Consider the following 27,220-nt stretch of genomic DNA (forward strand, 5'->3'; position numbering starts at 1 on the left):
TTCATTTTCCCCCTGGAGCATAACAAGCAAATCGAAAGCTGAAGCTTGAGTGCCTAATTTTTGTTTGTGTCATTGGCAGCGAAAGCGCGTTTCTATTTTACGAGGGGAAGAGATATTTATGCTTCGGCTGAAAGTGCCAAGCTGGTGATCAACACCGAAACGCAAAAAGGATGACAAAGCCAGCGAGGATACTCTGTGAATCTGCGCCTTGCTAATAGAGGTGGGAATTTTTCATTGGGAAATGCAGTTATTTTGGGATGGAATGGGAATGCAAGTTGCCGGGTGCTATCACCGAAGGAATGTTATAGATGGCTCAGCTTCTTGCCTTTTGTCTTGAATTGTTTGAAAGAAGGAGGCAATGAGCTTTCAACAAAAAAATAAAATCCAGAGTGTTTCTCTCTTCGTTTTGATGGAACTTATTTGAAGCCTCTCATTTTTTTGAGTGTCATTTCCTTTCGCATCGTTTGCTGTTGTTTTTATCACAACAATTTTTATATTGTTATATTTTATTTTTTGAACGAATAAAAAAAAAGTCATCTTGGCATGACTCTAGAAATTAGGCCAAGGCTGAGAAAGGTGCATTCTGGGTTTTTGCGCAGGTGCCAACGATGTCACATATTTTTTTTGATTTTGATTTCTTGGCTGAGTCAAAGCAAGGATGCTGGGATTCATTTTTGAGGAACATTCATTTCAGAGAAGAAGGCAATTCACAGAGGAAGATCAAAGGATTTCAGAAATCATTTGCCTCGATGCCTTTCCATTTTGAAGTGGGTTTACAAGCAATAAAAGGGAAGTGGTTGTGAAAAATCACTTTCGAGCGAAGTGCAAAAACAACACAGAAAAGCACAAACATCAGACTCTGGCTGGCAAATGCCAAGCCCTGTTTGGGGGCAACAGAAACAAAACAAAAGAAAACAAAAGAAAACAAAAGAAAGCCTTCAGAAGCCATGGGCAGCACTCATTTCTATCTTTCTTGTAATTATTCACCAAAAGCAAAAAAGAAAAAAGAGAGAGATTAAGAGATGAATACGAGGGGTGTGAACGATGGCGATGCTTGTGATGGGATGAGAGAAGCAAACACTAATAGCTGCAGCAGCTGTTTCTGCTGATGGCAGATTGCTGGTTTGTGAAGAGTGCGTCAGTCATTGTGGGGAGCTTGGCCGACTCGGGGAACTTCTGAAAGAACTCTCTCGAAATGGAGACGAGCGAAGGCCGGTTGGAAGGCTGAAAGGAGAGGCATTCGCTGACGACCAAAGAGAATGTGCTTGGAGTATTTCTGCACATGCTCAAAGCCTCTCCTTTTGCAATCTTGTCTCCAGCAATCACAGACTCGTACTCCCCGAACGGGATGTGGAGCGTCAGGCACTCCCACAGCATCATCCCGATCGAGAACACCACCGACTTCTTTGTTGCCCCCATGTTCTTGTTGATCAGCAGCTCTGGTGCCTTCCACCTCAAACACTCTTTTTTGAAGCTATCTTCATCCTCAAAGGCGGATGAGGGAAGGGAGTCACTTTCATCATCATCACTGGCAGATGTGACAACAGTTGATGATGAGATCGATGATGAATCTGAGTCATCTGACAATAAGTCAGAATGCATCACAATGCAGATGACCATATGCTCGGAGAATAATACAATGTGAGGGCTCAGATTGGAAAGTGACTGAAGCTTGTTTTCCATTTCATCAAAGGAGTGGAGGGCGAGATTGGCCACCCAGAACAGGATTTGGGCAGCTGTCATCTCCCTCTCCTCCAGTGTGCCAATAGCCATCTCCTTTGTCTTATTCTTTCCGTGGAGCAACATGAACAGTGAATCCCTCAAATCCACAATCAGTTTCTCATGAGGTGATGAACATGCTATCGCATCCACCAGATTTGACATCGATGAAGTGGTTGGGCACAGATCTTCCCTTCGAACAAAAGAGGATTCTGTGTCTGAAGTGTCTGTGGATGAAGTGGATGAAATGGATGGTGAAGGAGATCTCTTTCTTATCTCTTCTTCCTCAACCTTTTCCAATGCCCATTCAGGAATCTTGTCTGAATCTTTCCCCAATATGTATTCAGTCGATCCACTCTCAGCCAGCAAGTGTTCTGACGATTCTGAATGCTGAAGGCTTTTCGCGTATACCCTCTTCTTCGTCCTCTCCTCATTCTTCTTCTCTGCCTCTTTCTCTGCTCTCCTCCACTGCTCTTCTGGCGACATCTCCATTGTTACCATCTCGAATGCCTTCGGATCCTTTCTGATGTTATCGTTCACAATCTCTCTCAGATCTTCTGCTTCATTCTTTGCCTTTCTCCATCTGACTGCAAGAATAACAGAAACAATCAGAACAATCAATAGAACAATAGCCATAATGATCACAATCAATGCCCATGATGATTTCCCTTCTTTTCCTCTTTCAGCAATCCTTTCATCTCTGCTTGTCTGAGACTCGCTCTTGTTTTTCAGAATGAATGAATCAGTAGATAATTGTTTGTCAGCATCTCCAAACAGAATGCTCACTTTCACCTCTGCCTCATCTTCTGCCTCACTTATTGCCTCTCTTGCCAATCTCCCTTCAACTTTTGTCTCTGACACATATCCACTTTCATCAAACGCAAACTTTTCAATCTGCTTTTCATCACCCATCTGCTTCACAATCATGAATGACAAGTTACATGGAAGAAACAGCTTCCCTTTGAACACTACCTCCATTTCTTCTCCTTTCTCCTTTGCTTCAACACTCTCCAGCACTGGAAAGAAAAATGGAGACACTTTCTCAGAAACAATCCCTTCAAACAGACAACCCTCATTCAATATCCAAAGAGAACTGTTTTTCTCTTGACCATCTCCTCCTTTCAGGCTCATCACATTCAGTGAAGCAGAATCAGAGCAGATGATGTTTCGACGAAGAGAAGGGTATTTTGAATTTAAAGGATTGTTGTTCATAAACTCTCCCTTCTCAATCATTAAAGATCCTCCTTTCACAGTCAAACCTCCTTTCGATGAGTTGCAAATCATGATATCTCTCACAACTGCTTCACTCTTCGACAAGGCAACAACTGATCCATTCCATCTGCACACTTCATCAGAAATCTCATTCCTTTTTGTCTCTGAAACAAGATTCCCTTCAAACACACACGACTCCATCAATATCTCCTGTGACAATGTTATTGCCACTTGGCTCCCCTTTGGTGATTCTGATGTGCACTCATGAAAAGAGCAGTTGCACATCTCAAATCCACTCATCGGCTGACTTGAGCAAACAATGCAAGACCCATCACTCGATCGGCTGATGTTTGTGAATGAAGACAACACCAATGACAAAACAAGTGATGAGTGGCTGTTTTCAAGTGAGATCAGACTCCTTTCTTCCAGCTCGATGTTTGTGGCTGCCAACTTTGAAATGCTCATTTCCTCACTTTTTCCACATTCAATCAATGAACTCTTGCATTCCACATCATCCACTCCCACATCCTCAAATGTTGCTCTTTCTGAATGCAATATCATGAACACAGGCTTCGAGAATTTCAAGTGCCAAACACTGCACTTTTCTGCCTCAAGCAACCCATTTTCAACAACAATCAGAGAAAAGTCAAAAAGGGGATGTGAATTCTCCATTGATCCGCTTTCTGACAAGAATGAAACAGATTCCAGAATAAGAGATCCATTCAGCTGATGAATCAAGCATGAGCAGACAACATTCCTCATTTCCTCGAAAACAAATAAAAGTTTCTCAATTCGAACAGACTCTGATGCCATCACGACTCCTTCATCAGCCAAATCGATTTCATTCACTTTTATCTCAGCATTCCTGCTTGTCTCCATAGACTTGATCGTCACCTTCTCAGCTGAGCATGAACCAGTCAATTCTGTCTCATTCCAAACAAACAGCAGTGAATAATCTGACGGGATGATGTGGCTCACCCCAACATTCAGCGATGAGCATGCACCCTTCATTTCCCCACAGTTCTTGCTGTTGCTGTTGTTCCCCGCAATCGAAGACACAAATATGAATTCGCTCCTAAACACATACACTCTCCCCAACAGATCCTCTTCATCCCCATAATCATCTGATGTGCACCCCCATATCGCCATCTCCCTCACAAATGGCTCCCCGAAATTTATCAGGAACTGTGACTCACTTATCTGCGAGTCAAGGTCTGTGCACTTCACAAACACATCCCTCCCTTTCGATGCAACATTCTCTTTGAATGTGATGTTCGACAGCACAAATGGCAATGCCTTCTGAGTTGCACTCTGTGATTTCAAAAACAGTCCTCCGCCTCTCCCAATGTTCGAACAGAAACACTCTGTCACATTCGTGTGATTCATTTCCAATCTCCCCCTTTCATTGAAAAGGAAAAACACTCCTCCTCCTTCATTCGAATTTGTTGATCCACAGCCATCAATTGTTGAGTTCTCCATTTTCAGTCTCACTACGTTCGGCACATAACAGAAAAGAAATGAAGGGTTGTTTGACGCACTTTGCTTCACATTCATGAACGTGCATTGTTCAAACAGAATGTTCCACACTTCTTCTGCATTTTCATTCCCAACTCCAGGAATCACACCTTCACTCATCGCAATTGCACTTTTCCCACTCAATGCAATTTCCTCAAATATTATTTCGCTCATTGACACCACACAGTCAGCTGATATCCTCAAAATCTCGTGCATCGTTGAGAATCCAGCTATTTCTATCTTTTCAATAGAAACAATTCCTTTCAATGCACTGATCAGGACAAATGACACCTCACTTTCAGCATTGCCAATTGTGTGAATCGAACAGCTCACAACACTCGTTTTGATTGCTTCTGATCCTGTCTGAATAAGGATGTTTGCTCCGTTGTCAAAGGCACTGGGGATCAGAATCCCCAATTCACTGAAGTGAACAACCCCTTTGCACTCAACAACAGCATCTCCGTCCCCTTCAATTGTTTGAGCAAATCGTATTTTATCTGACTCCCCATTTGTTCCTTCCACCTTCATCCCACTCACACTCATTTCACTCCTCACATCACAATTCCCCTGAACTGTAATCGATTCAATCCCTAAGTCACTCCCTCGCTTCACCCCATAATCAACCGATCCACATGGATACTCCAACAGTCCACACACAATCACATTGTTTCCTCCTCTTGCAACAAGCACACTAGTACCAATATCTTTCCAGAAATAGATCAGTGGGATTGCACATTCCTTGTTTCCTCCATCATACCCTCTCATTGAGTCTTCATTCAGCTTCTCCAGTCTATCTCTCACAAATGGCAATGTTTCGTTCTTTACACTCTTGGCAAGTGATGGAGATGAAATGAACAGATCCTTCCCATATTTCGCATCGTTTGGCTTCTCAGATGAAAAAACAGGTGAGGATATCACAAACCCTGCTTTTCCTTCTTCTTCTTCTTTCAGTATCTTCAGCATTATTCCTCCTCCATATCCAACACTTCCCTCTTCATATGGTGCTGTGCAACAATAAAACGAACATCCATTAATTATGAGATTCGTTTTCGAAGATGCCTCACAAAAGAGTGCTCCTCCCCCACACTCTTCTTCCTCTCCAACGACAGCACATCCTTCGAATGTGCAGTCATTTATTTCCACTTTGTAATCTTTTCCATCATTATCATCCCCATTGTTTGCAATGCTGATGCATCCTCCACTTCCCTTCGAACGAGTGATCGATGAAAATGTGCATCCTGACATCTCTTCAATAATCCCCTCGTGGCACTCAACTACACATCCATCGCTGAATGTGATTTTTCCGAAATTGCTGTTCGTCATATTCATCGAAGGCACACTTTCAGCATTCCCTTCAACAACGAATATCAATGAACACCATTTGACAGCACTCTCTGACGCAAACTCACTCACTTCCACTACCCCTCCAACAGCCTTCACAAACACAGTCGAAATAGGCTCAGTGCCTCCTTCCATCCCACATCCATTCAGTGTGAGCTTCCCTGAATGGCACTCAAACACACTTTCATGAAAGGTCAGAGATTTCTTCAAAGAAAATACAATACCAGTCACAGACACAGAAACTGTGATTTCAATCAATCCACTTTGAGCTCCCACTTTCAGATCAGAAACATCACATTTCATCTTATCCTCTTTGGATGCAATGCTCCATTCATTCGAAGTCAACTCCAATTCTTCCTCAAAGACAAATGGCTCAAGAAGAGCAACATCCTTTTTCTTCCCTTCAAAGTGGAGCGACACTGCCTTTGAAATGGATGAACACGGAAATTCTTCAAATCCACACTTCGAGAAATCATGGCTCAACGATCCTCCTCCAACAAATGCAGACCCTGAAAAGTTATCCCACAGATACACTACTAGTGGGATGGCAAAAGTCTCATTCAATGTCGATCTCTCAAATCCATTCATTTTTGTTAAATCGTTCAAATCAACATTAAATCCAATCGATCTTCTGTCAATCACATTCATCAGCTCTTTTGCGTTAACGAACACTTCTTTCCCTTCTCTGGCATCACACCCAGAAAATGAAACATCCCTCAAAATGAATGAGCTAGCTCCATCATCCAAATGAAGATAAATCCCTCCTCCATATCCACTCTCTCCGTCTGTGTTTTGTATTGCCTTGCAATTTGTGAGTTGAAGCAAACCACTTCCATCATTGGAATATGCCTCTTGTGTTTGGTCAGCATCTGTCATGTTTCCCACAGTGAAAAATGATCCTTCTTCCATCTCAACCCACAACCCTCCTCCATTTCCCCCATTGCTCTCACACCCTGACATCATCCCTTCAACAATTTCCAGTGAGCAATCCCTCCCAAGTGTGCATTCCACTGCTCCCCCATTTTCTCCGTTCCATCTGAGTCCACTCATTGAACTGTTTGTGAGCTTCAGCATCTTGGCTGAATTTGTTGAAATCACTCGAGTTGACTCTGTTGATGATTTCACTGAAAGTGTTGAATCTCTTATCGAAAAAGATGCTCCATTAGCCACCCCAAACAAAACACTATTTCCTGTCGAGCTAATATCCTCAACATTCATGGAAGAGAATGTTCCAGCAGCATTGTTTCCATCAAGACAAATCAATGGATGATTCCCAATGGACAAAGACAACGCAGAAAGCGATGAAACGGACACCTCACCTGCTGACACGGACAAAAACACATAAGATAACGCTGATTGGGAATTTTGCAAAGTCAGTGAGCAATCATCAAGCGAAAATGATTGTGAGGAAGAAAAGAAGAACATTTCGTGATTTGCGAGACCAGAAGGAACAGAGAAAGCAAGTGAACTCACATTTGTATTTGCACTTATTGTTATCAAACTTTCTTTCACTCCGTTTCGTTCATTCCCCGCATTCCATCCACTGTTTCCATCTTTCCCTCTGATTGTGTGCTTGAGGGAGTCAAATGTCAGCTCATCTTGCATTTCGATCGTCCCATCAACAACAATCTTCTTTTCCTTTTCTTGCCTTGTCAAGCAATGCTTCAGAGTCTGACACGGAATTTCAGCGTATCCACAATAAGAATTGTCAAAAGCATCAACATTGCTCACAACAATCTCTTCTGGCAAAGGAATCAGATAAACACATAGCGGAATTGGAGCTGATTCATCTCCATTGTTGAATCCTTGTATCTTGCTCTTTGTATCGAACGAGGCTGTCAATGAAGTGATCTTCCCACTTTTTGCTATTGACTCCAAGTTGATCGAGTCAACAAAAATATCACTTCCCCATTTGGCTCTGTTTCCTTCAAACACTTGTGAAATCAGAAACTCTGCATCTGTATCTTTCACTTTCAGTCCAATCCCTCCTCCTCTGCCTTGTATAGTCGATGCATAACAGTTTCTTATAACGCCTCCATTCATCGTTAATGAACCAACGTTCCCCATTTCAATCATCACACCACCTCCAAAATCAGAATCTACACTCCCACTCTCATAAATCGTGCATCCCTCAACAGTTATCAATTGTGACCCTTCACCCACACTCATCAACGATGATCCGGCTGTTGTTCTCACAATATTGCTGAACACACAGTTATCCAGGTTCAATGAAGCAGATGATCCTTGAGAAAGTGATATCACACTTGTGGCGCCGAATGTTCTGCCCCATCTCACATCTTGCATCTTCAACTCTCCCCCTTCCAGTTTCACAAGTGAGTTTTGAATGCTCCTCTCTTCTGAATGAGCTGCATCCATCGAAATGTTCATTCGCTTCACATCCATCAACCCACTTCCCTCAACCTCAAACAGTCTGCATTGCCTGTTGTTTTCATATGAGGTGTTGTGAACCACTGACAGATCGCTCACACTCAACTCCCCTGTTCCAACACAAAACAGACACAATCCATTTTTCTCAAAATTTGTTTCAATGGATGAGCCAGCTGGTGAAATTCCATTCACAGTGATTGTTTTCTCCCCAATGTCAACTCCTTCTCCTTCCACAACTGTTCCATTCAACACCTTGATTTCCTCCACAAACCCTTCAATCATTTGTGAAAGGCAATGGCTGATTGTGAGGCATGCACACGATTCATTCAACCCACAGCTGAATGTATCTTTTGCATTTGCTTGACTCTCCTTCGAGGAGACAAATCTGCATTTTCCTCCTGTGTTAGGAAGCCAATCACTTTTGTCACCATCTGCATAATATCTAATTCCATCTGTTCTTGTTGAAAAGCAACAAACAATTTGTGAATGTGTTGAATTATCCTTCAAAAATATATCGTTTCCATATGGAGCGATATTGTTATGAAAAAAGCAAAACCAAAGCAGACTGCCACAAAACCCATTTGTCCTTATGCTCACTCCACCACCGTGATATTCTGATAAGCACGCTTGAAAACGGCAATTTTTTATTACAATCATATCAATTGCAGACCAATGAAATAATCCGCCTCCATCTGCATCAACATATGAGTGACCACTGCAATTAACAAATGAGCAATCCAATATGCAATCTTTTGTCCTTGACGCATTCGATCCGAATATTCCAAGTCCTCCACCATCTTCTACAGACCAGCCATCCATGAAAAGACAATTTTTAATAATTGGCTGAACAGATAACAAATCAACTTCTATTCCTGCTCCTCCATAATCCGAAGATCCAACGCAATAACATTCATGAAATGTGGAATGTTTTACTGCGCATTCGGCAATTCTCAAAACATAAATTCCACCCCCTCTTGTTGAAGTTGCATTGCATTTTATAAACGATGAGTTTTCAACCGAAAGAGTTGCATTCAAATTATCATGCACATACAATGCTCCGCCACAAGAGGCAGAACATCCATCCCATTCTGAATTCTGGAACTGCTGAGATTGTGTTGTGTCCAAATGCTCATTATTTCCTTTTTTCCAGTCATTTCTGAAATTGTTGTTGAATGTGCAATTGTCACAGAAAAAGCAAGCTGAACCCAATGTTCCGCACGCAACTCCTCCTTCCAGCACATCTGTGGAACCTTCTATCAAACAATCTTGCATTGTGCTTTTCATTAGCATTGTCTTTGTGTTGCATCTGTCATTTCCTTTGCTCAATTTTCTCGTGATATTTGCAAACTTGCAGTTTTTGATTCTTTCTGAGTATCCTTCACCACTTCTCAAAAAGTTCCCGCATCCACAAAACACACAATCTCTGCATTCGCAATTTTCAACCTGAATTCGAGACATTTGCTTGTCAATTCTCACAAAACTTTTCATCACTGTTCCTCTTGTGAAACTCATTTCAGACACGTTCATAAAAATGCATATTCCTTCAGAATGCATGAAACAAGATTTTTGTATTGGACTTCTAACAAATCTGCATGTGCATATTCGTGCTGACGATTGATTATCAACAACCAAGGAGCTTTTCTCGCTCACGTGATGAAATATCATTTGATGGAAATCCACTGAAGAGTTGAATAAGAAGCCTGTTATTTCAGTGAAGCTTTCTGTGTCTCTGACTTTGTTTCCTTCAAAAGAGCCTCTATTTATCACATTATCCTTTGATTTGCAATCATGGTTTTCTTCTTTGCATTTAAAGGATATCAGTGCACAAAGGGAAAAAATGAGAAATCTCATCTCTTGTTCAATTTAAAAAATTGATCTCATTCCTTTATTCCGCTTTCTTTTCGAAATATTTCGTTATATCTTCTTTTGGCTATGCAAACAGTGATCACAGTAAATGAATTGAGAATTTCACCATTTTAATTGGATAAGTTGTTCTCTTTTCCTTGGTACACTCAATATCATTGATTTTGCTTCAATGAAAATACTGATTGTTAAAGTTGAGAGTTTAGCTTGTTTCGAAAAATCTTAAAATGCCTTTGAAATATTTCATTCAACTCTTTTAATGTTTCTTTTTCACTGTTCTTTGAATTCACCTTTTCAAAATTTTGAAATTTAGATTTTTTTAATATTTTTATAAAAAAAGCAGAAAATAAAAGAATATAATTCAACCTGAAAGAATCAATTTTCAAATTAAAATACCTAAAAAAAAAAGAAAAGAAAGAAAGATAGATAGATAGATAGATAGATAGATAGAAAAAGAAAAAAGAAAAAGAAAAAAGAAAAGAAAAAAGAAAAAGAAAAAAGAAAAATAAAAATAAAGGTGTTAACTTCAAAACATAAGAATGGAATAGATATTGGTATTATAGAACAAAATGGCAATCAGAAAACACACAAATTACACTATATGTCTAAGTTTTTTTGAAAAGTTCCTTTTGTTTAATTTACAAATAAAATAAAAATTTAATATTTCAATCAAATTTCTGTTCCCACTTACGAAACTTTTCTAGAATGGAAATAACAACATTATTGAGATTTTATTTTCATGACAACAAAATTTGGTGAGTGGGAACAGAAATTTGATCGAAATATGAAATTTTTTCTTTATATGAAAATTAAACAAAAGTAACTTTTCAAAAAAATATAGACATATTCTGATTATATTTGTTGTTTAAAGAATGTGTTGTGTGATAGAAGTTTGCGGAAATGTGTTATTGACAGAAAACAAAAAAAATTATTTCTTATTTTTCATAATTCTTATTTCAACAAAAGAATGCATTCCAAAGCAATTTTCACCATCTGCATCTCCTTAATAAACATCTCAATCATTAAAAAAATATTTACATCTTTTGCATCATCGGATCTCCGTTTAATGTGTTTTTTTCCAAATTTGATTTATTGATCATATCCCATTTATTAATCGAAATAAAGAATTTACTTATTATTTCGATTTCATGAGAAAACATTTCCGCACAAAATCATTAGCATGAATAACAATGATTTAATATTTGTTAACATACCGTGTTGTTTTTTTTCGATTTCAGTGAATACAATTAAGTGTCATTATGCCTTATCTTCCACTCAAGTCTTCATTGTGGAGGAAAGTCTTGGAATAAATCAGAAATTTAGACTGAATCATGAATAATATTCACATTTTTCAAATGGTTATGCCTGAAGTGTTTCTTTTCTTCATTAAAATTGCTATCGTTTTACATCTTGCAGTTTGCGCAAAAAATACAGGACAAGATCGATTTCTCAACAACTGAAAGAGAAATAATTCTGATAATTTTCCTTCAAATATATCTCATCAATGCAAACTCAATTGATAAACGAGACTTTCAGGACAGCTTCGCTTGAGCTCAGAAAAAATATTTATAGAAATCTTGGAGAAACTCATATTTATATTTCTCCGAGATTTCTATAAATATTTTTTCTGAGCTCAAGCGAAGCTGTCCTGAAAGTCTCGTTTATCAATTGAGTTTGCATTGATGAGATATATTTGAAGGAAAATTATCAGAATTATTTCTCTTTCAGTTGTTGAGAAATCGATCTTGTCCTGTATTTTTTGAGCAAACTGTATTTGGTGTTTCTATTTTTTGCGCAATCTCAAATCTTTGAATTTTTTATTTTGAAAATTAACATTTGAAGATGTCTACACCAAAAATTAATCAACATCGAAAAAGTTTAAAACAACATCGAAAAACTTTAATTCTGCATCGAAAATTCTTTATCATCTAAAAATTTGAAAAAAAATCATAAAATTCATACTCATGTCAGTTTCTTTTCTTTCAGTTATTGATCTGAGAAATTTGTCAATTTCTATTTGAAAAATATTTTTTTATGTTTTTTTGGTGTTTGATTGTGTGAAATAGTGGAAATTGGATAAAACTGAATTGTGATTTAACTCCTCACATGCGCTTGGGAATTTATAAGGAATTTATGCAAAAAACAAAAGTGATAGGATAGTTCATGATCTTGTTTTGTGCACAAAAAGACAGAAATCAATCTTTTCTGTTTGAAACGAAAAGTTTTCGATTTCATTTTTTGCATTTGAATCTGATAAAAAAAACATTTTCAATCTTCAAAATGAGGAAAGAATCGATTGATATCAGTCTTTATCATTGAAAACAGTAGTTAAAAAAAAAAAAAAAAAAAAAAAAAAAAAAAAAAAAAAAAAAAAAAATAACCAATAAATTAACATAAGTTATTATCAACATTTGTTTCAAAAAAATTTATTTGGTTTTGACTTTTTTTGAAATTCTGAACAAATTATCTTCTTTTTCGATTATGAATTTAACATTTTCGATGTTGAATTAAATACTTAAAATCTTGAATTAAACTTTTTCGATTTTGAATAATAATTTTCGATGTTGAATAATTTTTGGTGCGGAACATCAAAAAAAAAGTTTCTTACAAACTTGAAACTTTTCTTTGAAGTTTCTTTTTTCGCTCTCTTGATCCATTTCCCACTTCAATTGTTTTGCAAAAGGTGTGAGATGAAGAATTATTATATCGAGAAAAAATACAATAGGGCTATTTAAATTGTTATATTAAAGGACAGTTTTTTATTTTTTGATTTGATTAGAGACTTTACTCATGAGTTTTCTGAGTTTTCGACCGAAACCTGCTGATTTCGTTAAATCTCTGTCTACAGCGCTTCATTTAATTGCAGCAAACAAAGAAGTCAAAGCCGTTGAAAAGGGAGTGAAAGATAGCGCTAAAGCAATAAATTCATTGAAAATTCTCCTTTATGGTGATGCTGAAAATGAGCCAAGCAAAGATGCATTATCACAAATTGTAACTGAGATAATCGCATCAAACACACTTGTGCTAATGATGATATATTTGGGATCACTAGAATTTGAAGTATTAACTGTTTTGTGAATGTTTTGCATTCAATCATGTTTTATTTAGGCAAGAAAGAACTGCACAACTGTATTTAATGCACTTGTGCACAGAGAGCCAACAAATGAACTTGTAATTAGGCATATTCTGGAACATCCAGAAATCATCCGTGTAATGCTTGTTGATTTTCAGAAATCCAAAATTGCACTTTCTCTAGGATCTATGTTTCGTGAATGCATTCGCTCCCAGGCTCTTGCAAAACTTGCAATAGAGATGCCAGAGTTTTCGTTTCTTTTTCATTATGTTGAATTGGAAAATTTTGAATTGGCAAGCGATGCATTCACATCATTTAAGGTTTTTATTTGGTTATGCCAAATTTGTTTTATGTTATATTATTCTTTTTTCCTTTAAAGGATATTTTAACTCGTCATAAGCAGATTGTTTCAGAGTATTTGCAAACACATTATAATTCTGTATGCTGCTATTTGATAAACGGAATTCATTTCTGACAACTTTTTTTTTCGTAAAAAAGTTTTTTGATAATTACACAGCTCTTCTTAGCTCAGCAAACTATGCGACACGTAGGCAGAGCGTTAAAGTTTGATGTCTTACATTTTTATGATTCTTGAAACTTTCTTCCTTTTTGTCTTTTTTTGCATTTTTAATGCTTTGTTTCAAATCCTTCATTTTTTTTTTTTCATTTGTCTTTTTAAAAATTCATTCGAAGCTTCTTTCAGATTTGCTTTTTGACCGGCAAAACTACTTCATAATGATGAGGTATATTGCAGATGCTCAAAATCTGCGTCGGATTATGACTTTGCTGCGAGACTCTTCAAAGGCAATTCAGTTCGAATCCTTTCACGTTTTCAAGGTTTTTGTTATGAACCCCGAGAAACCTGAACAAATTGCAGAGGTTTTGAAAAAGAACAGAGAGAAACTCATACCTTTTCTGATTGAATTTCATAATGATAGAAGTATGCCTAAGATAGTGATGAGTGGTTATGAAACATACAGACAAATAATGAAATATAATTAATTCTGTTGTTTCATTAATTATTTTATTTGTAATTTTGTGAATTTATTTATTTTAAAATTCTTATTATTTTATGTCTATTTATTATTTAATTTGATTATTGTTCGCTTATTCCGATTTGTAGCAAAAGATAAGCAGTTTTTGGAAGAAAAAGGGCTTCTTCTTGAGGAAATTAAAAATTTGTGATCTTTTTATCAATTTCAGTTTTAGTATTTCCTTTATTATTTAGCATATTGCTTTGTCTTTATCCTTTTATTTTTCCCGAGGATTTGTCATATGATTTTTCATTTTGAATCAGAACCTGATAGTTTTAAGGCTGTATATTTAGTATTATCGCACTATCATTTGTTATATTTCATTGAGGTGATTGCGTATTTATATATCTTCTTCTCTTTTGCATCACCTGAATGAATGATCTTAGAAATTTAACATTAGTTTTAAATTCTTCAATTTAAAAATAAAATGTGTTATTTTGAATTTTTTCTTAATTATGTTCATTTTTGAAATTTTCAGAAATTCAATTTTTTGTATGTTTTCAAATTTTATTTTGACAAAAACATTTTCTTTTCTATCTTTCTTTTTTTATTTTTGCATTTAATTTTAATTTTAATTTTTTGAAATGAATATTTTTTATCCTAAATATTAATTTTTTTTGAGAGTTGGATTTGTCATTTCTTTGAAGCTTGAACCTTACGTGATTCATAACTAATACTTATTTTATATTCGTTGGTTAATTCAAGCTTTTCTTATATATCTTGAACTAGTTGATATTGTTTAAATCTGTACTTTCCAGAATTATTTTTGTCAACTTTGGCTGAGTATTCCAATCTGCCAAATGTTTATTTTTTTTAAAATATCAGCGCACATCTAAAAACAAAGAAAAATCTAATTCAATCGATAAAACAAAAGTTATTTTTTTATCGCTTATCTCTTTAACACAACAATTACTTAATCCGTTGGAAAAAAAAGATGGATTGAATTATGATAACTTCATGTTGATCAAAAAGTAATAAATAACTGAGTAATGGTGAATAAAGAAACAACACATTATAATTTGCGTTTGATTATGATCGGAAATCCAGGAGTTGGGATGACGTCTCTATTTCACATGTATGCTTTCAGGCATTGTTTTGAGCATTATTATACTCTCATTTGTGAGCCCTATGAGGTATCAGTTACAATTGAAGGAAAAAATGCTTTGATTAAAATCTTCGAACACACCATATATCATTCCACATATCGAAGAGATGACGATTTTCAAGATACATCTTTAAACCAGCAATATGAAGCATTTGCAGAATATCATTTGAATGATTTTGACGCTTGTGCTCTTATCTTCAGTTTGTCTTCACGCGATTCATTCGTTGATTTGAAGAACAAGAAAAAAAGGCTGGATAACATTCTTGGAGAAGATTTAAATAATTATCCATTTATTGTTGTCGGAAATAAAAGTGACGAGCAAGAGTCAAGAGTTGTTAATCGATTTGAGGTGGAGGATTGGTGCAAAAAAGAAGGAATTTGCACGTATTTTGAGACATCTGCAAAAACTGGATATAATGTCAATGAAGCGTTTGGAGAATTGGCTCATTTTGCTTTGGCTCACCAAGAATCACGAGAAAAGGAGTATAAAAAATCAATCTGTGAGAAACTGTCCAAAAGAGATAATGCTTCTTCCTCGAATTGTGTCATAATCTAGTATTTCTGTACAATCAAATGAATTTTAATTAAACATTTGAGCATAACTTATTTATTTGTTTATTGATTTTTCTTTTTATAAAATATTTTAAATTTTTAGTTTGCTTTCATTTTATCTATGCGATTGAGATTATATTCATTATAAATCATTGAGAAGTTATTGCTAATGCTCCTTTTAATGTATTATTTTAATTTTAATTTCATTTAATTGCTGTTTGTTTCATTTTATGGTTAGATATGTAATGCTGCAGCTGTTTTCTGTTATTGTTGGATTGTTTGCTGCACATATCAAAAATGCAGCAAAAAGGAATTTTACAAAATTTTCAAAATAAATTTTCAATTAATTGTTATTTTATAATTTGAAATGAAAATATATTTTTTAAAAAAGTTAGTTTGAGTGGAATTTTAAACTTATTCATTCGTTGGAGTTCCTTCATTTGAAATCTCTTCGCTTTCTTCTCCTTTCTCTCCTTCCTGAGATACGTTCAGGCCACCCTCTCTGTCATTTTTCTCATTTGACAGATCTTTTCCTCCTTCACTTTGCTCCTCGTCCTCCTCGTCATCTTCTTCTCTTTCACCGAGTTTTAAACGTTCATCTGTATTTTCATCATCACCTTCATTTTTGTCATCGGGGATGATTGCACTTTCTGTCAAGAAAAATGTGTCAAGCTCTTCTTTTTTCTCTTCTTCGTTCGACTTCTTTTCAATGCTCTCCTTTTGCTTCCGTCTCTTTGTGTTTGCTTGCTGCCTTTCCTTCTCCTGCTGCTTAAGCTTTCTCAATCTTCTCTTCTCTTGCATCTCCTTCATGCTATCTGCAACAAACGTCATATGCTTTGTGATCCATTCCTTAAGGTCGCTGTTTCCAGGTGTTGGTTGCATGGCACGATATGTCGAGTTCATTGGAGAAGGAGAAGGAGCAGAAGAGGAAGAGGTGGAGGAGGAATAAGGAGATGAAGATGCAACGGACTGAACAGATGCAAGTGAACGTGGAGTGAATGATGACGTGAAAGGAGCAGAAAGAGAAGAAGCAGACGGCAAGAGAGGAGGTGCAACAGAATATGGAACAGCAGAAGAGCGGGAGTGCTCCGAATATGAGAGGGGGATCGAGCGAAGTGGGTTTGAGAGAGGCATCGAATATGGAGTGCTTGCACCAAAAAGAGCGGCTGTTGAAGATGAAGAAGGCAGAGACGGTGAAATGTTGCGCAAGGAAGCAGCAGAAAGCGAAGTTGAGGGTACAGAAAACGGAAGATTTGAGGTGAAAGGGAGGTGAAAGAGTGGGTTCTGTGAAAGAGTGTCTGAAGATGACGAAGTCGAAGAAGTGGCATAAGAAGATAGAGGAGAAGGCGAAGAATACTGTTGCGACAATCTGTTTTGAGATGCAGTTGTTCTGTCAGACATCAGCTGTGTATGTGGTTTAAACTCTTTTTCACTCCTTTCTGTTGCCTGCTGCTTGGCATCCGCTTCTTTTTCGTGATCTTGCTGTGTTTGTATCAGAGATTCAATTTTGTTGTTGATTTGCTCAATCATTTCTATGAGCTGGTGCTGATTTTTGCTGCCTGTAGTCAACTGTGAAGATGCTGAAGAAGTTAGCATGTTTGGAAGTTTTCGAGCTGTCTTTCCCGAGCGAGTAAAGGCCATCTCTTCTTCGTTCTCTTCATCAACAGTTGCAGCAGCGTTATTTGCATTTCCAAGCATTCCCTTTCTTCTTTCAGTATATTTGCTTGTTTTCTGTTCAGCGTCCTCTTCGTCCAAGCTGATTTCACTGTCTTCATCTGCTTCTTCATCTGCTCTTTGACTCCTGTCTCTTTCTCTGACTGAATGCTTTTCGTGCTGCCAGCTGTGTGGCTGCATCTGATGCAGTGTTCTGACTGGCCTTTCTGTGGCAGCTCCGCTAGAAGCCGAGTTTCGCTCATGTGAATATTTCTTGACTTCGCGATCAGTCAAGGCTTGTCTGGTAGAAAAGCGGTGGTGGTGGATGTGAGTGGGAGATAAACGGTTAGAGGGGTGATTGGAGTGATGGGTGTGATGTGGAGATGCAGAAGAGCGGGATGGTGAATCTGGAGAAGGCGATGAAATGGCAGATTCGTTGTGACGTGTTTGGAGGCGCTTTGTTTTGCGTCTGGTGTCTTTTGTGAAGCGTTCCTCTTCTCTCTGATTAAACGGGCTTGTAGACAGATCTTCCTCATCTGAAGACTCATTCTGCTTGTTTGATGCGCTGTGGTGTCGAAGATGGCGATCGGCGATTGACGAACGAACTGTTGCGAGTGACTGAAGAGATGATGAAAAGGAGTCAGAAGAAGAGGAGACAGATGGAGACGCAGGAGAAGAATGTGAAAGTGCGAGAGATTGTAAGTGAAATGGCTGTTGATTGAATTGAGGCATTGAATGCGACAAGATTTCCAGTTCTTTCTTTTTCCTTTCAAGCGAAGAAAAATTGACTGAAGATGGTTTTTGACGAGACTTGGAGCTCTTCATATCCGATTCAGCTGGATAGAAAGTGTTTCCTTTCATTTTATCAGAGGCAATAATCGGAGTGTGTCTGTGCTGATTGCTAAAATGTGCGTCCAAGAAGTGCTGCGAATAAAGCGGAGATTCTGAACGACTGCTTGTCTGAAGTGGAGGTCCTCTGCGATGGCGAGCTGAACGAGAGGAAGCATCTTTGTGGGAAGATTGAAGAAGAGGCTCCCGAACTTGCGAAAGCAAAGAGGAAAGAGACGCATCGCCATCCATTTCGCAACTGTCTGAAGCTGATAGCTTTCGGTCTGCTGAGAATTGAGGTGTGTCGCTGGCTGAATGCGCCTTCAGGAATCTGCAAAGCGTCTGAGGCAACTCGATGCCAAACGATGAAAGATACTCTGCAACAACCGAGACTCGCTTTTTGTGCAGTGTCAGAACTTGCTTTGTCGTTTTGAGCTGTCTGATTTCTTTGTTCAGAAGTGCTGCTTCTGCATCCAGCTCGCTTTTCATCGATGCCAGCTGCTCTCTTTCAGCAGAAAATTGTTCGTTTTGCGAAGGGCTGGAGGAAGACGCCAAATACTCTGCATTCCGCCTGTCTCTCTTTCTCTCTCTTCTCTTCTCTTCGAGCCGCTTCTCCCTCTCCTCCTTCTTCTTCAGCTGTGCCATTTTGCGCTTCCATGTTGCAATGGCTGATGTGACTTCAGATCGCCACGATGCAACAATCGCCAGCTGCTTTCGGAGAATGTGCTCAGCCTCGCTGATTCTGGTTGCCTCGCTCAAAAGCGGAGAAAGCGAAAGGGAAGGAACAGGCAACTCTTTCACAGACAGGTCTGGCGACGAGGGAGAAGAATGTGCAGAAGGCGGTGTTTTCGAGGGAGAATGTGAATGTGAGCGAGAAGAAGAAGAAGAGACTGAAGATGATGCTGATGCAGATGCTGATGGAATGGCATCAGTGCGGATCTCATGAATGACTCCATTGTGTCTTTGATCTTCTTCTGAATCAGATCTCATTTGAATGTTTTCAAAGCCTTCATTTCGAAGACTTTCTTCGTTTTGCGTTCTGCTTTCGTATTCCTTTTGAGTCAATTCACTGTTGAGTTGATTGTTGCCCCCAGAAAAGCTGCTCCGCCTTTCGGTTGCTTCATCTTTCACAGAGTTGCTGCCATTTTCGTTCTCTTTGCTCATATTTTGAGAAGCAAACAGATCACACTGTTTCGAGTTGAGATAATCTTTATTTTTCAGATATTCTTCCTTTTCAATCAGCAAATTTGACACTTTTTCTTCCAATATTTTCATTTTTATATCTTTTTCCTCCAATTCTTGTCGAATTCTTTTCAATTCCTGGTTGATCTGCTCATTTTTGTTCCGTTCTTCATCCAATTGGCTTGTCTTCTTCGCCAATTCGTCTTTTATTTCTCTCGTTTTCTCTTCAATATCCCGTTCAATCGTAATTCTGAGGTGCTTTTCTCTGTCTCTTTCGTCCTCCAACTGATATACCAGCTCTTTCATCTCTTTCTCTTTCTCTCTCTGCGACGCCTCCAGTTTGTCTACATCCATTTTGTGCTTGTTTTTCAAGTCGGTTATTTCTTCCTGGTGCATCTGGCCCATCCTCTCCACTTTGACTTCCCACTCGTTTTCCTTCTCTTTCAGTTCTTGCTTCACTCGACTGCTCACTTCGTCTTGAAATTTCGCTGTTTCTTTTTCGTTCAGCTGAGTTATGCTTCCACGCAACTTCGTTTCCTTCTCTTTCATTTCTTTTTCGAGTCTGCTTATTTCTTCAGCTATCCATTTCTTCTTCTCTTCTTTCCGTTTTTCTCCTTCTTTTTCAATCCTCACGAGGTCTTCATCAAGTTCTCGCTGCCTTTGCCTCTTCCGCTCCAACATGTAATTCACCTCTTCTTCTTCATTTCTTCGTCTCTCTTCTCTTTCCTTTTGCCAAGTCGCTTCTTCTTGTTCCCTTTCCCTTTTTCTGCGATCTTCTTCGCTTCTCATCGTCTTCCTGTGTTTTTCTTCCATTTCTTCTCTTTCTCTTTTCTGTGCTTCAATCAACCGTCCTTTCTCCACTGTCCATCGCGTCACGATCTTTTCTCTTTCTCTTTCTTCTTTCTTCGCCTTCCTCTCGTTTTTGCGGCGTATCTGCTTCTCATCTTCGTCCTCACTGCTGTCATCATCATCATCATCATCATCAGTCTCTTCTGTGTCGCTGTTGCTGTCATCATTCTTTCCCCCAACATCGCTTTCTTCATCGCGTACAAACCCGATCTCATTCATCAGCGAGTCTGAAGAAGGCGAGCGCTGCTGCGAAGAACTCTGAGAAACTGTGCGGCTGATTGACCCGTTCGGATCTTCTGACTGCACAGGTATGACAGAAGAAGCTGAAGAAGGCGAAAAAGGAGCAGGTTGAGAATTAGTTGGTGTTGTGAATGAAGATGCAGGCTGTGAAGCAGAATCTTGCTGGGGGCGCGAGCCAGACTGCTCCGTTGTTGATGAAATTGAAAGAGAAGAAGTCGGAGGAGCAAATAGCTGTGATGTTTTCTTTGCTATTGTCGATGGAGGCGTTGTAAGCGGAGCATCTGTGAAATGATGAGTAACTGTTGGAGAAGGTGTTTGAATGATTGAAGATGAAGAAGAAGTTGATTGCTTTTTGTTACCGCTTCCGTTCTGTTGATTTTGATTTGATGAAGTATCGCTCTTTGCCGTTGAAGCTGATGCACCTGCTTTAGGAGTTGAATCGTCATTGGTGACAGTTGAAAATTGGACTTTTTTTTGTGTTTTCGAAGATGATGATGGTGAAGCGGTTGACTGGACTGTTTGCTGAAGTGGTGTTGTTGGCGGCTTTCCTTGAGCAGTTGACGTTGCCTTTTGCGTTGTGACAGGCGTTTTCGGAGATGATGGTGTTGCTATCATTGGCGCAACTCTGGATTTATTCAATCCAACTTTTGGCGTTGTTGGTGATGTTGTCTGTTTTCCTCCAGAATTTGGACTTGTAGCTCTATTACCCTGAAATCAATTCAAAAGCATTCAATTTAAGTTATTTCAATGATTCAACATACGCTTGCTCGCTGTTTTTGTTTTAGTAACTCTTTTTTTCTTTTTTCCACTTCATACAAATTTCGATAATAATCATCAAGCGGATGATCCCACATACTTGCTCCTGTTTTTTCATTGTAATAATAAGCACGATGATCCGGTGTCTCTCTGTTAAAAGTGAAAACAAATTTCAAATAATAAAAAATGGAAGAAGTATTTAAAACAGCAAACTCTTCCACCCAACCATCTGGCAAAGCAGCGTTGAATCCTTCTCTTGCGATCCAAAAAAGATCATTATCCAATGGAGTCATTCCCATGTAGTCTGCATATTCCAAAACTCCTAAATATCATTTACCAAACAAGAAATAAATAAATCTTTAAATTGCGTTTGTTAATTGACATCAAGCCTTGAAGTTCAGATTCATCAATCTGCATTGCCATTTGCTTCCGTAACCCCTTGGCAACACTATGTCAAATTTTAAATAATTATACCATAATAAATTATACATATTATAACGCAATCAACATTAAATTAAAGTATAGTGTCAATTTTATGAAATGAATTTCAATATAAAAATTGAATTCCCATTTTTGAATTAAGAATTTCCATTTGATTTTAATTCTGTTTTTGATGGTACTGGGTACTTTGGCCGTCATTGTTGGATATCCTTTTGCAATATATTTGATTGTGCAATTGTGCATTATCATATATGATCATGTTATTGTTCCTCATTTCATTGAACCTTTTCCACTTTCACGTTGGTCTTCGTCATCCAGTCCATGGGCAATAGTTACTGGTGGAGGAAGTGGCGTTGGGAGAGGATTTGCAGAGCAATTGGCAAGACGAGGATTTAAGTTTGAGAATATTTTTTTAAGAGACATTTGTTCATTTATTATTTTTTTGGATAATATTCAAGCATAATTTTACTTGGTCGAAGTCGTATATCTATGAGTGAATGCCAGGAATCTATAAGATCCAGAAGTCCAAATGTGGATGTTTGTTCTCTTTTATGAATCATATTTATGTTTGGATGAATATCTCAACAATATTTGAAAGGTTGTAATGGAAGAAATTGATTTCAGTAGGCCTGTTCATGAATGGGCACAGCGAGTTGAGGCGATAATATCAAACAAAGATATTTCGATACTTGTTAATAATGTGGGGATCAACACAGAAATCCCTGTTGTTTATTCGGAACATGATCTTGCACATGTTCAGGATATGATTCAAGTCAATTGCCTTGCAGCCTCAGCAATGACCAAAATTGTTCTTCCATTAATGAAGCAAAATGGAAAAGGAGGAATTATATTTTTGAGCAGCTGCACTGGGGAATTTGCTTCTCCAATGATGGCTGTGTATTCTGGTACGAAAGCATACATAAGGAGATTTGGCGAAGCGTTATCAGAAGAGGTATTAAACATTTATTGTTACATTCCTTTATAATTTGAAATACATATTCTGGTGAAATTTAATTTGAAATACTATCGCATAATATTTTTATTCGAACTTTCTGATCAAAACTAAACCTCAGGTTAAATCATCTCACATTGATGTTCTTGTTCTCCACCCGTATTATGTGTTGTCAAAAATGAGTGGATTTCGAAAGCCTTCTCTGCTCGTCTGCACACCAACTGTTTTTGCAACTTGCGCTCTGCGTTATCTTGGCAGGAAAGTTGTGGTGCAGCCGTATTTCCCTCATCTGTGCTTGGATGTGCTTTTCTCGCTTGTGCCATTGGGATTGTCCCTTCGCTTTCAGTTGAACAGGATGAAAACAGTGGCCGTGAGATTGATGCGAAGGAAGAATAGAGAAAGAGAAGCATCATTAGGAAGCGGATCAAGCGCAGAAATTGAATTTCAGAGAGGAAGCTCTCATTCTTCAACTGATATTGACTGTGAAGACGACGATAAAAAGGCTCTTCTTTCACCTCCTGCTCTTATAACGCAATGATAGTTTTAACTTTGAAAGACTTGCTATTGTTCTTATTTAAAAAATAGCTTTCATTACAATTAATTATTTTAAGGAGGAATGGAGATTCTTCTGCAATTGAAATGAAATGACACTTTAATTACCATTTTATCTGTTAATTGTTACGATAATTTCATAAGCAAAAACAAAAAAGAAAAGCTTGCCCATAATATTTTAACTCAGTTATAAAATTGGATTAACAAGCTAATAAAAGAAGAAGTTTTCCTTTTCTTGTCTTACAATGAAGGAAATTATTGTAATACAAGGTAGGGCATATTTGTTTAATTTATTTGTTTTTGCTTAAACATGTATTATTTTTTACACAAATAATTATTCAAAAGCTGGGCAATGTGGAAACCAAATTGGGCATCGATTTTGGGAGATGGCCTTAAATGAATTTAATCTTTGTCATCCACCTCCTTCCAATGATACACTGAGCAGTTTTTTCAGAATTGTTGATAAAAGGTTTTAACAAATTAATTTGTACATCGTAAAATTCAAATTTTTTTCAGGGGCGTCACAATAAAACCAGGAGCTCCATTGCATGATGCAAAATTAAAATGTAGAGTTTGTCAGTTTTTTTCAATAATTTTTCAAAAAATCAAAAACATTGCTTAGACACTTTTGGTGGATACTGAAGAAGGAGTTTTAAATCGATTGTTTAAGTCATCTCTTCAAGGGTTCTTTGATCACTCTCTCGAAGTTAAGTCAAATTCTGGTGCAGGAAATAATTGGTATGAAGTGTTTTGTTTTTTTATTAAAAATACTATTCCATTTAAGGGCTGTTGGATATTTAGAATATGGAGATGAAAAACTTGATGAACTTAACGATAAAATACGACAGTTTGTTTTCTGTATTTTTTTCAATTTTATATTTTTCTGTGAAATATGATATTGCTCAAAAGTATTGTTGAGGAATGCAGCTCTCCTCAAGCATTTTTCTTAATGCACAGTCTGAGTGGAGGAACTGGATCTGGGCTTGGCTCTCGTATTGCTGATGAGTTAAGTTCTCAATATGATGATGTTTGCATTTTTTTTTTTTTTTTTATTTTATTTCTTTTTTTTCATGAATATTCAATCATTTCCTCAATAAATCGATGGAAATGTCATAATCTCAGATCACTTCATTCACTTGCAGTCTTCTCCCGTCATTCCCCACGCTCCCTTCCTCCCCCGACTCCTTCTCGTCCTTCTCGTCCTTCTCGTCCAGCCCTTCCTCTCTTCTCCCTTCTTCTTCTTCTTCACTTGTGCCTCCTTCAACCACTGCTGCCTCTTTCACAGACGATGTCACTGTCTCTCCATACAATGCTGTTTTGTCTCTGTCTGTTCTTCTTTCCTCTGTCGATGCTGTGCTACCGATGCAGAACTCGTCGCTGGCTGCTCTTTCGGAGCGGATGATGCAGGAGACAAAGAGAGGAAAGGCTCCGCTTGTGGATGCTGTTTGCTTTGGATTTTGGTGAATTGGGGTTATTTTTGATGATTTTTTCTGATATTCTTTCCTTTTCATCTTTTTTTTATTTTTTCTTAAAAAAAATTGATTTAACTTTAATTTTATTGTATTTTTTTCTCTTTTTCTTTTCAATGTGCATCAGAAAGAGAAAGCTCCCTATGCTGGAATGAACGACATCGCAGCCCGTCTTCTAATCGATCTGACAAGGTTGATGTTTTTATCTCTCTTTCAAAATGCAATTTCTGTACTCAATCACTTTCTCTGTTATTCCATTCATAACCATCTTCTTCGTTTTCTCTTTTGACAGTTCCATGCGTTTTGGCGGCTCACTCAACCTCGATCTGAACGAGATCACCACAAACTTCATCCCTTTTGCCTCGACGAAGCTTCTTTCTTCTTCTCTTTCGCCTTTTGTGAAGGACAGCTCAGCGTTGGCTGTCACTCGCCCTTCTCTGCTGTTTGACGATGTGTTTGCGAAGGAGTCGCAGCTGATGAATGTCGACCCCATCCGCCACAGATACCTCAACTGCGGGCTGTTTATGCGCAGCAGCACAACTGACATATCGGAAATGCATTCAATTCTGACGAAACAGTATGATATTTTTATTGGTTTATTTTATTTATTTATTTATTTATCTATTTATTTATTTATTAATTTATTTATTTATTTATTTATTTATTTATTTATTTATTTATTTATTTATTTATTTATTTATTTATTTATTTATTTATTTATTTATTTATTTATTTATTTATTTATTTATTTATTTATTTATTTATTTATTTATTTATTTATTTATTTATTTATTTATTTATTTATTTATTTATTTATTTATTTATTTATTTATTTATCTATTTATTTATTTATTTATTTATTTATTTATTTATTTATTTATTTATTTATTTATTTATTTATTTATTCATTCATTCATTCATTCATTCATTCATTCATTCATTCATTTATTAATTTATTTATTTATTTATTTATTTATTTATTTATTTATTTATTTATTTATTTATTTATTTATTTATTTATTTATTTATTCATTCATTCATTCATTCATTCATTCATTCATTCATTCATTTATTAATTTATTTATTTATTTATTTATTTATTTATTTATTTATTTATTCATTTATTTATTTATTTATTTATTTATTTATTTATTTATTTATTTATTTATTTATTTATTTATTTATTTATTTATTTATTTATTCATTTATTTATTTATTTATTTATTTATTTATTTATTTATTTATTTATTTATTTATTTATTTATTTATTTATTTATTTATTTATTTATTTATTTATTTATTTATTTATTTATTTATTTATTTATTTATTTATTTATTTATTTATTTATTCATTCATTCATTCATTCATTCATTCATTCATTCATTCATTCATTTATTAATTTATTTATTTATTTATTTATTTATTTATTTATTTATTTATTTATTTATTTATTTATTTATTTATTTATTTATTTATTTATTCATTCATTCATTCATTCATTCATTCATTCATTTATTAATTTATTTATTTATTTATTTATTTATTTATTTATTTATTTATTCATTTATTTATTTATTTATTTATTTATTTATTTATTTATTTATTTATTTATTTATTTATTTATTTATTTATTTATTTATTTATTTATTTATTTATTTATTTATTTATTTATTTATTTATTTATTTATTTATTTATTTATTTATTTATTCATTCATTTATTTATTTATTTATTTATTTATTTATTTATTTATTTATTTATTTATTTATTTATTTATTTATTTATTTATTTTGCCTTTTCTTTTGTTGTTTTAATTCATGACATTTATTAACAATTTTATTAAATTTATTATTCCTTCTGTTATTTCTTTTCAATTCTTTCTTATCACAATTAAATCATTGTACTTTATTTATTTATTTTTATTTTAGTTGGAAGTCTCGTGTTGTTCTGCCTGTTTGGAACACATCTGCATTTAAGTTGGGAATATGCCGTTTTCCCCCACCTTCTGTTGTATGCTCATTTATTTTTCCTTTTTTCTTTCTCTCTTTTAAATAATTGCTTATCATTTTAATTCATATTTTTTATTTGAATCTTCAAATCTTCCATTTTCCCTGTTCTTGTTTGACTGTTTCTTCTTTTTTTCCTCAGCATCACTCACTTTTATGCCTTGCAAATAATACCTGTGTTCGCCATCCTCTCTCATCGCTTCTTGCCCGCTTCAACATTCTTATGAGGCGAAGGGCTTTCCTGCACTGCTTCCTCGACGCTGGCTTGGAACTGGACGAGATGAAAGAAGCAGGAGAATCAATCGCCTCTGTCATTTCGAGCTATGAAGAATTTGAAAAGCAAATTGAAATACCCATTCCTATGGTTCCGACTCCATTGTTTTAATTCATTTCATCACTTCATCATTTCAAGAAATATTTTGATTGTTTTTTGTCGAAAAATATTTACAAATAATTGAACAATCTATTTTAAGTACCTTATTACGGGAAA

The 27,220-nt window shown here is 36.2% G+C and overlaps 6 protein-coding genes across 6 annotated transcripts; 4 read left to right on the plus strand and 2 right to left on the minus strand.

The window, feature by feature from the left end:
• Window positions 1-1,080: 1,080 nt before the first annotated feature.
• MONOS_13856 (uncharacterized protein) lies at window positions 1,081-9,840 on the minus strand (the record flags this gene model as incomplete). Its single annotated transcript, XM_067866599.1, has 1 exon — window positions 1,081-9,840. One exon carries the CDS (start codon window positions 9,838-9,840, stop codon window positions 1,081-1,083), a length of 8,760 nt encoding a protein of 2,919 aa, XP_067730714.1.
• Window positions 9,841-12,828: 2,988 nt separating this feature from the next.
• MONOS_11500 (putative Mo25-like family protein) lies at window positions 12,829-14,819 on the plus strand (the record flags this gene model as incomplete). The annotated part of the gene is made up of 8 exons (XM_067864036.1): window positions 12,829-13,098; window positions 13,147-13,431; window positions 13,491-13,550; window positions 13,610-13,675; window positions 13,805-13,990; window positions 14,409-14,417; window positions 14,624-14,637; window positions 14,768-14,819. The coding sequence occupies 8 exons, from the start codon at window positions 12,829-12,831 to the stop codon at window positions 14,817-14,819; spliced, it is 942 nt and encodes a 313-aa protein (XP_067730715.1).
• Window positions 14,820-15,119: 300 nt separating this feature from the next.
• Window positions 15,120-16,149, plus strand: MONOS_16766 (Rab7L1, Rab7-like protein). Its single transcript, XM_067869638.1, has one exon. It carries the CDS (start codon window positions 15,135-15,137, stop codon window positions 15,804-15,806), a length of 672 nt encoding a protein of 223 aa, XP_067730716.1. The 5' UTR covers window positions 15,120-15,134; the 3' UTR covers window positions 15,807-16,149.
• A 67-nt stretch (window positions 16,150-16,216) lies between these two features.
• MONOS_11501 (putative centrosomal protein) lies at window positions 16,217-21,733 on the minus strand (the record flags this gene model as incomplete). Its single annotated transcript, XM_067864037.1, has 4 exons — window positions 16,217-21,262; window positions 21,316-21,460; window positions 21,524-21,632; window positions 21,700-21,733. The coding sequence occupies 4 exons, from the start codon at window positions 21,731-21,733 to the stop codon at window positions 16,217-16,219; spliced, it is 5,334 nt and encodes a 1,777-aa protein (XP_067730717.1).
• A 190-nt stretch (window positions 21,734-21,923) lies between these two features.
• MONOS_11502 (very-long-chain 3-oxoacyl-CoA reductase) lies at window positions 21,924-23,417 on the plus strand (the record flags this gene model as incomplete). Its single annotated transcript, XM_067864038.1, has 4 exons — window positions 21,924-22,147; window positions 22,210-22,288; window positions 22,350-22,703; window positions 22,825-23,417. The coding sequence occupies 4 exons, from the start codon at window positions 21,924-21,926 to the stop codon at window positions 23,239-23,241; spliced, it is 1,074 nt and encodes a 357-aa protein (XP_067730718.1). The 3' UTR covers window positions 23,242-23,417.
• An 83-nt stretch (window positions 23,418-23,500) lies between these two features.
• Window positions 23,501-27,202, plus strand: MONOS_11503 (tubulin epsilon; the record flags this gene model as incomplete). Its single annotated transcript, XM_067864039.1, has 11 exons — window positions 23,501-23,525; window positions 23,601-23,724; window positions 23,772-23,826; window positions 23,878-23,993; window positions 24,040-24,102; window positions 24,165-24,282; window positions 24,378-24,698; window positions 24,852-24,916; window positions 25,017-25,301; window positions 26,653-26,734; window positions 26,873-27,202. The coding sequence occupies 11 exons, from the start codon at window positions 23,501-23,503 to the stop codon at window positions 27,113-27,115; spliced, it is 1,497 nt and encodes a 498-aa protein (XP_067730719.1). The 3' UTR covers window positions 27,116-27,202.
• Window positions 27,203-27,220: the final 18 nt, after the last annotated feature.

Source organism: Monocercomonoides exilis (assembly GCF_001643675.1).
Source record: "Monocercomonoides exilis strain PA203 chromosome Unknown scaffold13-1861174, whole genome shotgun sequence".
NCBI lineage: Eukaryota > Preaxostyla > Oxymonadida > Polymastigidae > Monocercomonoides > Monocercomonoides exilis.

What these genes read in the sequence shown, in the direction of transcription:
- MONOS_16766 (XM_067869638.1), top strand. Translation starts at nt 15,135, where the DNA reads ATGGTGAATAAAGAAACAACACATTATAATTTGCGTTTGATTATGATC.